The sequence below is a fragment of the Sinocyclocheilus grahami genome, unplaced genomic scaffold (genome assembly GCF_001515645.1).
Source record: "Sinocyclocheilus grahami isolate Dianchi unplaced genomic scaffold, SAMN03320097.WGS_v1.1 scaffold1130.1, whole genome shotgun sequence".
Lineage (NCBI taxonomy): Eukaryota > Metazoa > Chordata > Actinopteri > Cypriniformes > Cyprinidae > Sinocyclocheilus > Sinocyclocheilus grahami.
In genome coordinates, this window is record NW_015506309.1 from 487574 (window position 1) to 499752 (window position 12179).

The following is a 12179-nucleotide window of genomic DNA, read 5'->3' on the forward strand; positions in this document are numbered from 1 at the left end:
AGCAATGCATACAAAAAGACCATGCTTCACAAAGCAAAAAACAATGAAACATGAGGCCCTTTCTGTGTGTTAATGACTTTTGACGCCACTAGTAAAAGAATACAGTGATAATGAGGTCAGAATGTGGTTTGGGGGTGAATTTCACATTTTAAGCGATAAGAAGTACCTTTTCTTACCAACGGAACAATTACAAGGAGTTTGGTAACATCTCAAAGATCCATAATGCCATCAAATACAGTCATTGCACAGCAATAAAATTAATCACAATATTTCTAGTATTAATACAGATTCAACACTGCAGTAATGTCAACATATCGAGATGTAAATTATATTGCTGTATCATTCATATGATGGAAAAAGATACCTTTGCAAATGATTCATTAGTGTGAGTGTATTCTCACAAATAAAGAAATTCCAGGCAACACACAAGCACACCTGATGGTAAAATGGGGGGAAAGTGGTCAATAATTCATGGCAACAAGGTTCTCCTAAGACAAGTTATGCTTGTTTGACAGACTGTTTTTTTCAAGATCACATATATAGTGATATTCAACAGACTTCAGACAGTCTCTAAGTAATAATGGAGATGTGCCAAAGCATGCTGACGGATAACCACCGGTCAGTTCTTGCAAAAATGGTACCATCATGTTTGTCTGAGAGGGCAAACTTCTGGAAACACAGTCAGTTTTGAATCGGTTCATGTTGAGATGCTCTGTACTAAAACATTATACTGGATTAGTAGCCAAAACAGAGTCATACCAGCAAATCCAGCTCAAATGTACCAGCTTTCTGAGAGTGAATACAGTTCTTTTAAGACACATTCTGTTCTTAAGTGAAAAAACACTGAGTGAAAAAGCAGCACACATTAATTAAACATGTAGTTGATTAAAAAGCCTGTAATGACTCAACTTCATAACGAGGTAAAAAAAAAAGAAGAAAAAAGATAAATGAGATCGCAGAATGGAATTCATCAAAACCATCCTGAAATTGTCAACACAAGATTTATATCACCTTAAGTTTCTTCACACAAGGTTTTTCAAGTATAAATGTTCAAAAGAAAATGCTACCAATATGAGCATATTTAATTTGCAATATTATTTCATATACAGATGCTTATTAAGACAAAAAGGAAGATTTTCTGTGCATAAAAATAAGGAATGCAGTCATTTACAACAAATAAAATATTGCACATCAATGTAAAAAAAAAAAGCAGTAAAACACAACAATTTAAGTTAATTTTTAGGTTGCTGTCTCCCGACTACCTGACTAATATAATTCTCAGATCTCCAAATGCACCTCCATACATCTCCAAAACACGTTCTTTTTTCAAAATATGGCATCATCATTCTGTAAGGCATTTCATCCACAATATCCATGTGCTCTACTGTACATATACCTCTAGATACACTAGACATGAACTATCCCACTGAATTATTCACCACAGATGAGCAAAAAAGGTCATCAAAAGGACTCAATGGTTTGGTCCCTTTCTCAGCAAACAGGATGCACAATTGTAATTGTAATTTGAATTGAAGTAAAATTAAAATGGAATCTATGCATATTTTTTTGTTTCCATATAAATGACCTATAAATATGATCATACGACATATGGGCTATTTTCAGAAACATTAAATAATATTAATAATGTTTGAAATGACACTCATAATTGTATATATTTTACTATAGAACATTCATTTCAGGGACCATAATTAAAATAACAAACAAAAACAAAAAACACTTGATTTCCCAGACTATCAACTGTTGATTCCAACACTTCTTTTTTTTGGTTTTGTATGGAAAAAATTCAAATCTGTTTTGGTGGCTGTTCTAATGTGCTAAACCTTTTTAGAAAATACATTCTACATGTCAGGAAATATATAGACACAATTAGTTAAAATGAATGACGTTATTATTTCATGTAATAATAACTAGTGAATGTCTTTAAATTGTAATTCAGTAAATTACTTTTCTTGTCTTTCCAATTCCAATTCAGCATCCTGTGGGCTTTGACCAATTCAACTTAAATTCCAAATCGTGGATTGATTTTTCCCCCCCAGAATTTTGCCATTTTTTCACCATGTTCCTCAGACTAACAGCTGCCCTTAAAATTAAAGTTGAATCTAAAACACTTGATGGTTGCCAAGCTTGAATAAATAACAGCATAAAAGTATGATAAGGCAAACTCCTTTTTTCATTTTGTACACCTAACGATCACACAGGTGTACTTTTTGTCACCCACAAACTGCTGTGTTGTAAATACGGGTATATCGTTTTAATAGCTATTTTGAAGGACACCACTTATTGTGATGGGGCTTTTTAAATATTTCTCACACTCTTTCAGCTTTCTTCCATGGAGCGAGCTGAGTGCACACAGAGAGAGGAATTACACAGCACAGCATACTCACTCATAGCAACAGAAACAAAGAGATGAAGAACTCAGGGGAGGCAGTGAAGAGAAACCGAAGCGTCACAGAGAGCCATGTTGAGCAGAGCTTCAGTGGATTCAGTCACAGTCACCAGTCCACAGGGCTGACAGTTTCACATCAAGATTAAGGTTATATCTGGTGACAACAGGGCAGGTGGCTTGAGAAAGCGTTGTAGCTTTAGATGTAAACTGGTTGCTCCTGGGCTGTTAACAAGCGGTACATGGCAGCCGGCATAGTCTTCATGTGAATCTGTTCCGCAAAATGTGATCGGCAAGTTCAGTTACACACAAGTCATACTAAAAAGCACTCAAGCCTAACTTGTATCTTTGAATTCTGTGACAAAGTATAAAACTAAGTGGCGTTTATTTCAAAGAGAGCAGACACACACTATTCAAACAAAACATTTCACAAATAGAAGTTATAAAACGGTATATTTTGCATTTAAAATTAAAGGAATATTCTAGGTTCAATACAAGTTAAGTTCAAATGACAGCATTTCTGTCAGGACCACAATCGTCAAAATGACCGTCACCTAGCATACAGTTTGGGTTGGTAGTATGGTTCCGTTCTGGGCAAAAAAATTCCCTGCTTATCCACGCAGCCTGTCATGAATGAACAGGGAGAGCAGCAAAGTAAAAAGAACGGAAAGAAAAAATGTAGCAGATATCATTATTGTTCTTAATGGCATTTTAGTGTTACAACATTATTCAAGATAAAAGGAGTCTGATTTGGGAAAACAAGGAATATCAGAAAGCAAAGTCCTGACTGTGACGAACGGAGGAGCTGGGGATGGAGGAGGGTAATTTGCTCCAGAGCAAGCGATAAAGCTGCTGAATAATACTGAATAGACCTTATATAGAAATGCCTTGATAGGCATTATTTTCCTATAGGTAGATGTGGATCAGCTGAGAGTCAGCCAATGGAAGCTTGACTCACATGACCTGCCAGAACTAACACTATGCTTTATTTGTGACAATGTTGATTACCAAAAAAAAAATACATTTCATAGGGCACCATCAATGAAAGTGAATGGGGTTGATTTTTGGAAGATTTATAAGCAGAAATGCGCAGCTTCTTAAATTTTATAAAAGCACTTAAATTATTCAGTTTAAACGTGTGCATTATTTGAGCTCATAATTTTTCTCATAAATGTTCTAATTTTTACAGTTGTAGATGTTGTACTGTAAGTTTTGCACTGTGAGTTTTGAAGTTGGATATACAGTAACTTTACACAGAAATGGTTAGTTTGATTTTTTCGCACTAAAATCATGTTACATGCAACATGTTTACATCTTGTGGCTATACTACTGTATTTTATAATATTTTACAAACCCGATTCCAAAAAAGTTTGGACACTGTACAAATTGTGAATAAAAACAGAATGCAAGGATGTGGAAGTTTCAAATTTCAATATTTTATTCAGAATACAACATAGATGACATATCAAATGTTTAAACTGAGAAAATGTATAATTTTAAGGGAAAATTAAGTTGATTTTAAATTTCATGGCATCAACACATCTCAAAAAAGTTGGGACAAGGCCATGTTTACCACTGTGTGGCATCCCCTCTTCTTTTTATAACAGTCTGCAAACGTCTGGGGACTGAGGAGACAAGTTGCTCAAGTTTAGGAATAGGAATGTTGTCAACATTTATCGATCAGCCTAATTTAATTCCCTTGTAAAAAACTTTTTTTTTTTAAGAATTTATAAAATGTAAGCTTAACTTGTACTGAACCCGGAACATTTCTCTAAGACAAAGGCTTCATCCAAAATCACATACTTCCCTATGATATAGTAGGCAAAAAACAGTAGTAGTATGTCCGACTTTACAGTATTCACAAAACAGTAGACGAAAAGTACCTGGATGACCTATTACTTCCAGCGAGATCCTAAAGTGAGCATTGGGTGGACACTTTTCTATCCCATGAGGCCATGGGATTTATGAATGGCAGTGACACTGGTAGGTCAGATGATAATAACATGGCGAATGAAGATTCAGATTCAGATTACATTCATACTACACACATTCGTACTATATAGAACATACTTATTTTGCCGGTCGCAAAGAAATTACTTCTTCAAAAGAACTTTATATTCAGTATTGCGATTTTGGACGTTGCCAGCATGTTTGGACACTTTCTGGTTGTCAAATGTTAGTGAATCATGCTCGTAGTTAATGTGATGAACTACACCTGTGGTTACTCTGATAGGACACCTCTGTGAAATTCCTACAGAATTCACATTGACAGCGGTTGATTTACAGTCATTGCAAAAATACTTCTGAGAAAAATGTACAAAAAACATTTGGGGCCATTGTTGACAGCCTGTGATCTACATGAAACAGAGCTAAACACGGCACCAAGTTTCCATAGTTTCTTGATCATAACTTAAATAAATTACCTCATTGGAGAAATAGTGATGTGAAAATATTATGTTGTTAGGCAAATGTGGCACCATGGAGCTTGATCATGTTCCCCAGACTTACCTCACCAACTGCATTTGACAGAATGTGTACAATCTTCTCATGAGGGGTGGCCACAACACTCTGGCTATTGATTTCAATGATCCGGTGGCCGACACGCACCCCACCGCGCTCTGCTATCCCTCCTCTCATCAGACTGCAAATCTAGAGGATGCAAAATACAATAAAGTTGTACTTCAGACCAGTGCTATTTTTAATTTATCATTGCGATAATATTATAGTTTTTCAAATTTGTAATTTGTTTTTATTTTTGTATTTTCCATTTTCAATTAAAGTTTTAGTAATTGTGTTTTTGTCATTTTATTAGTAAAATATGTCTATATAGTTTTTACTTTAGTTTTATTTATTTTAGTTCATCAAGTTAAACTAAATAAAAATGAGAAATGTTGCTTTGGCAACTGGCTGAAATAAAATAAGTTTAAGTTCTATTATGTTTTATTTTGGTTAACATTAAAATTTTTGTAAGTAACAAACTAGTTATTAGTTAACTATAACGACCTAATTCATTCCAAATCAAGTAACTATTGGAAAACATTACTGTAATACGTATTACAAACTATTACAACATTAAATTATAAAAAAATCTGGTCAATAACAATAACTATTTTACTGTTAAGGATGATAAACAGGTGATATTGAATAGCTGATATTCCCTACTATTTTGTCGACATACATTTAAATACATTAAAAACACACACACAAAAAAATACAATTTCATTATTTTAAATGCTACAAGTGATTTTAGGCTTCATAACATTATATGGTACAGTACAAAAAATTATATTTAGAGATTTGCTAAAAATTACATTTAATATTGTTGTCATTAATGTTTTTAAAGATGAACTTGAAGTGAATGTTAGATGAAGGCAAAGGTAATATATAAACATAAAAATACAGGAAATGAGTATGCACATTTAAATATACATGCAAATATGCAATATTAGCCAATGCCAAACTCAATTATTTTTCAGAATACCCACAATGCCATTCTGCACACTAAATCCCAGCTGATATCTCAGGTCTGGTCTTCTGATGAGGACAGTGGTCACAGGTGGGCATCTCACAATGTTAAGCTTTATTCTTGATTGGTTCTTCAATCCCTTGAAGATAAGAGCAATATGTTTTATGCAATACATTAAATGTATAAGAATTGGCCACAAATAAATTCAGTGAACGACTGAGAATCAGAATCAAATCTTTGAATTTAATTAATTATTGTGTTGAAGTCCACTTGATTTTGCACCCGCTGTACCTTGATAATACTCTGGCAGGTGGAGAGGGGTAACCCCACCAGGCTGGTGCCATTGATGGACATGATCTGGTCCCCAATGTTCAGCCTGCCGGACTTCTCAGCCGGGCCGCCATGCATCATGTTTGCTATAATAACTGTGGGCAGAATGGAGCCCCAGCCCGACTCCACGATCACCACCCCAATAATCTCCCCCTTCTGCTTCTCTATGTAAACCTGTAGTGTACACACACACACACACACACACACACACACAAACACATATCACTGCTAAAACATGCTCTAGTCAATATTACTGATAATTCTGACATTATCAAGGCACATTCTCAAAATGTCACAGTAATCTTCTGTTTCCACAAGGCATGGGCTGTCCACTTACATCTTTGCAGTTCTCAGACTTGGAAAAGTGAATGAGGTCATCGTTGTACATGTCCTGTGTGTTAAGGAGGTCGCTGTACTCTTTCTGGCTCAGATCCTCTGGGTTTATGCCATTGGCACGCAGGAACTCTTGGTACGCCACACTGAAAGCCTGGCCGATGGACTGAGCTACGAGCTGAGCCTGAGCACAAAGAGGAATCAGGTTAAACAACTAAAACTATAATCCATAACTAACACATTACATTGCATGCTTACAATTTGATTTATCTAACCATTTTTGGAAGAAAGCACTTTTTTTTTTTTTTAAAGATACCAGATACACACATGGGTCAAGAGACGACAAGGGTGGCGTTCCTCAGGACAGCCGAATACATGCCTTTTGCCCTCATGTCACTGTTGTATGCTGTGCTGTGACATACGCTGTGACATATACTGGCTCTTTAAATTCAAATAGCCTCTGCAGCTGAACAGAGAAAAGGTCACATCCTGTCTCCTGATTCAACCCACACAGCAAGACGCCCAGGAACACCATCTGGATAAATGCTATTAGAGGTCACCACAATGCCCAGTAACTGCAATACTGAACATGCTGGGAAACAATGTGAGGGCGGACTAAGAAGAATTAGGCAAATCTGGAGCATTAAATGTGGAAAAAGTGTAAAGGCAGAGTTGTGGCAGAACTCCCCTTAACTGTGGTAATGAATGGCCTAAGACTGGCTTATTGCTTTCATAAACTCCAACAACAGCAGTATGGCAAAGTGTGTAAATCTGTTATATCGTTTTACAATGCTGAAGCAATAAATTGAAACTGTCGCTACGACAGTATGGAACGATATTCCGGACTATTTTCAAAAGGTATTGCAAATTGTATTTTCAATTGGGTTTTCCATATGTGGACGCATAAATTGTGACATAATCCAAATGCAACTGCAAATCCTGCATTACCGTTTGCATTTCTCTTTCGCGAACGCACAGTGACTGCCAAATTTCAAATGAAAAAGCAAAGTCCATTTGCAACTGTATTTCCCATGTCTTAGGAGTTACGAGCCTGCCATATTTAAATAGCAATATTAATTACCAGTCTGCTTTTTCACTCTCGCTGCGTCGCGGATGTAACCTGCCAAAACTCAAATGGAATCGCAATTCCTTTCGCATTTGAATTTCCGACGTCTACATGGAAAGCTGCCAATCAATGTGAGGGGGCGGGGCTATACTAGGGGGCGTCTTTGTGTTGGGAGGTGACGTCACTCACAGACGACCGTGCTGAATGCTCTGATCAATGGAGGTAATCGGTAAAGGCTCTGCTAAAGGTAGCTACCAATCAGTTTCGTACCTGTGTGAACAAACAGACAGTGCAACCTTCTTGGCACAATACATAATTCTGTCTTTTTTACCCCAAATGTAGTGATTATCCCCTGCTAACAGCGGGAGCCACAACGGTACGCACAATAGGTCAATATTCACTATTAACCAAACGCTTTTCACCTGTCTCAGAATCTCTCACTGTTTACACTCACTTACACTTTTAATCCGTAATAGAGAGCGTCACACCTGCCTCAAGACATTTTACCGTTTGCACTCCACTTGATGCACTTAAGGAAACAAACAGTGCAAATCTACATGTATTTACCTATTTGCCACCTACAGTGGTGTAAAAAAGTGTTGGCCCCCTTCCTGATTTCTTATTTTTTTGCATGTTTGTCACACTTTAATGTTTCAGATCATCAAACTAATTTAAATATTAGCAAAAGATAACACAAGTGAACACAACATGCAGTTTTTAAATGAAGGTTCTTATTATTAAGGGAAAACAAAATCCAAAACTACATGGCCCTGTGTGAAAAAGTGTTTGCCCCCTAAACCTAATAACTGGTTGGGCCACCCTTAACAGCAACAACTGCAATCAAGCATTTGCGATAACTTGCAATGAGTCTGTTACAGCGCTGTGGAGGAATTTTGGTCCACTCATCTATGCAGAATTGTTGTAATTCAGCCACATTGGAGGGTTTTCGAGCATGAACCGAAAAACATAAGAAATCAGGAAGGGGGCCAACACTTTTTCACACCACTGATAGGAATAATCTTATTCCTATCTAATAGCCTATGTGCACCTGCCTCAAGATCTCTCAGTCGGTTTATGATCCGATAGATGCATGTGACAAAACAAAAAATGCTGCTACTCTTACTCTGCCTGCCCCAGATTACACCTCACCCGTCAGATCTAGGTGCAGCTGTCACAGAACACGCCACAGCCAAGGCAAGATAACATTAAAAATCATGTGCATCAATTGCGGTGTCCAGTGGCTGTAAATAGTGAGAGATCTTGAGGCAGGCGCAACGCTTTGGTGCCATGTATGGGACGCAAACTCCATAACGGATTAAAACGGTTGACTAAAATATAAAGTAAGGTGGAAAATAAGTATAGATTTGCACTGTCTGTTTGTTTAAGTGCATCAAGTGGAGTGCAAACGGTAAAATGTCTTGAGGCAGGTGTGACGCTCTCTATTACGGATTAAAAGTGTAAGTGTGTGTAAACAGTGAGAGATTCTGAGACGGGTGAAAAGCGTTTGGTTAATAGTGAATATTGACCTATTGTGCGTACCGTTGTGGCTCCCGCTGTTAGCAGGGGATAATCGCTACATTTGGGGTAAAAAAGACAGAATTATGTATTGTGCCAAGAAGGTTGCACTGTCTGTTCGTTCACACAGGTACGAAACTGATTGGTAGCTACCTTTAGCGGAGCCTTTACCGATTACCTCCATTGATCAGAGCATTCGGCACAGTCGTCTGTGAGTGACGTCACCTCCCAATACAAACACGCCCCATAGTATAGTCCCGCCCCTGACGATGATTGGCAGCTTTCCATGTAGACATCGGAAATTCAAATGCGAAAGGAATAGCGATTCCATTTGAGTTTTGGCAGGTTACATGCGTGACACAGCGAGAGTGAAAAAGCAGACTGGTAATTCATATTGCTATTTAAATATGGCAGGCTCGTAACTCCTAAGACATGGGAAATACAGTTGCAAATGGACTTTGCTTTTTCACTTGAAATTTGGCAGTCACTGTGCGTTTGCGAAAGAGAAATGCAAACGGTAATGCAGGATTTGCAGTTGCATTTGGATTATGTCACAATTTATGCGTCCACATATTGAAAACCCAATTGAAAATACAATTTGCAATACCTTTTGAAAATAGTCCAGAATATCGTTCCATACGACAGTTATGTCCATCCTTTAGCAGTCGCTTGATAAGGTCACACTGACACATAGTTAGGATGAAGAACTCACATCTTCAGACTCAAACACATGACAGATCATCTTGTATTGGCGCTTCTCGTCCTGGGCCGGGTCAGAGGCTTCCATGTTCTCCTGAGAGTCAGAGCGAGGCATTCTCCTTCTGGCCATCAACACAACGATGTTCCCAATATCAGCGATGTAGGAGATGGTCCTTAAAGGGTGGTCCATCATGGTCTCCTGCGAACCAGGAGATGATTTACATATAATAATACATACAATATATATATATATATATATATATATACTGTACTGTATATTAGTGCTGTCAAACACACACAGATGCATGTATATATTTAAGAAAAATATGTTACGTTTATATATTAAAAATATTATATAATATATAGGCCGGGTCAGAGGCTTCCATGTTCTCCTGAGAGTCAGAGCGAGGCATTCTCCTTCTGGCCATCAACACAACGATGTTCCCAATATCAGCGATGTAGGAGATGGTCCTTAAAGGGTGGTCCATCATGGTCTCCTGCGAACCAGGAGATGATTTACATATAATAATACATACAATATATATATATATATATATATATATACTGTACTGTATATTAGTGTTGTCAAACACACACAGATGCATGTATATATTTAAGAAAAATATGTTACGTTTATATATTAAAAATATTATATAATATATACATGTAAATATTTTCAAAATATATGCTGTATGTGTGTGTCTTTATATACAGTGGTGTGAAAAAGTTTTTGCCCCCTTCCTGTTTTTTTAATTGTTTGCATATGTCACACTTAAAAGATTCAGATCATCAAACTAATTTTAATATTACACAAAGATAACCTGAGTAAATACAAACTGCAGTTTTGAAATTATGATTTCATTTATTAAGGGAAAAAAGCTGTCCAAACCTGCCTGGCACTACGTGAAAAAGTAATTGCCCCCTAAATCTAATAACTGGTTGTGCCACCCTTTGCAGCAACAACTGCAATCAAGCGTTTGCGATACATTGCAAAGAGTCTTTCACAGGAATTTTGGCCCACTTTTCTTTGCAGAATTGTTTTCATTCAGCCACATTTGAGGGTTTTTGAGCATGAATGGACCGTTTAAGGTCATGCCACAGCATCTCAATCGGATTTAAGTCTGGACTTTGACTAGGCCATTCCAAAACCTTAATTTTGTTTTTCTTGAGCCATTCAAAGGTGGACTTGCTGGTGTGTTTTGGATCATTGTCCTGCTGCATAAACCCAGTGCGCTTGAGCTTGAGGTCACAAACTGACGGCCGGACATTCTCCTTCAGAATTTTCTGATAGAGAAAAGAATTCATGGTTCCATCAATTATGGAAGTCATCCAGGTCCTGAAGCTGCAAAGCAGCCCCAGACCATCACACTACCACCACCACGTTTGACTGTTGGTATGATGTTCTTTTTATGAAATGCTGTGTTGGTTTTACGCCAGATGTAACGGGACACACACCTTCCAAAAAGTTCAACTTTTGTCTCATCAGTCCACAGAATATTTGCCCAAAAGTCTTGGGGATAAACAAGATATTTTTTTGGCAAATGTGAGACAAGCCTTTGTGTTCTTTTTGGTCAGCAATGTCTTTTGCCTTGGAACTCTCCCATGGATGCCGTTTTTTGCACAGTCTCTTTCTTATTGTTGAATCATGAACACTGACCTTAATTGAGGCAAGTGAGGCCTGCAGTTCTTTAGATGTTGTTCTGGGTTCTTTTATGACCTCCTGGATGAGTCGTCAAGCTATCTCCATTTGTGGATAATGGCTCTGACCGTGGTTCGCTGGAGTCCCAAAGCCTTAGAAATGGCTTCATAAACCTTTCCAGACTGATACATGTCAACTATTTTGTTTCTCATCTGTTCTTGAATTTCTTTAGATCACGGCATGATGTGTTGCTCTTTAAGCAGGCTTCACTTTGTCAGACAGGGTCTATTTAAGTGATTTCTTGATTCAACAGGTCTGGCAGTAATCAGGCCTAGGTGTGGCTAGTGAAATTTAACTCGGCTTTCTAAAATAATGTGGTTCTTTCATGATTTAAGAGGAGGGGCAAATAATTTTTCATGTAGGGCCACGTAGGTTTGGACAGCTTTTTTCCCTTAATAAATGAAATCATCATTTAAAAACTGCATTTTGTATTTACTTACATTATCTTTGTGTAATATTAAAATTAGTTTGATGATCTGAATCTTTTAAGTGTGACAAATATGCAAAAAATTTAAAAAACAGGAAGGGGACAAAAACCTTTTCACGGCACTGTATACATAATAAATATAGACAGTACACACACATATATTATGTAAACAAAAACTTATTTCGGATGCGATTAAATTGTTTGACAGCACTAATATATATATATATATATATATATATA

General features: G+C 37.1%; 1 protein-coding gene across 1 annotated transcript in view; it reads right to left on the minus strand.

Annotated features, from left to right (window-relative positions):
* Positions 1-1703: 1703 nt before the first annotated feature.
* Positions 1704-12179, minus strand: part of LOC107567151 (amyloid beta A4 precursor protein-binding family A member 1-like) — a 25539-nt gene continuing 15063 nt past the window's right edge. Inside the window, exons 7-12 of the mRNA XM_016252782.1 lie at positions 9827-10012; positions 6538-6717; positions 6162-6374; positions 5890-6009; positions 4913-5053; positions 1704-2675 (exon numbers count right to left, since the gene is read on the minus strand). Coding sequence (XP_016108268.1) covers positions 2604-2675; positions 4913-5053; positions 5890-6009; positions 6162-6374; positions 6538-6717; positions 9827-10012 — 912 coding nt within the window. The 3' untranslated portion in view covers positions 1704-2603. The remainder of the gene's footprint in view (positions 2676-4912; positions 5054-5889; positions 6010-6161; positions 6375-6537; positions 6718-9826; positions 10013-12179) is intronic.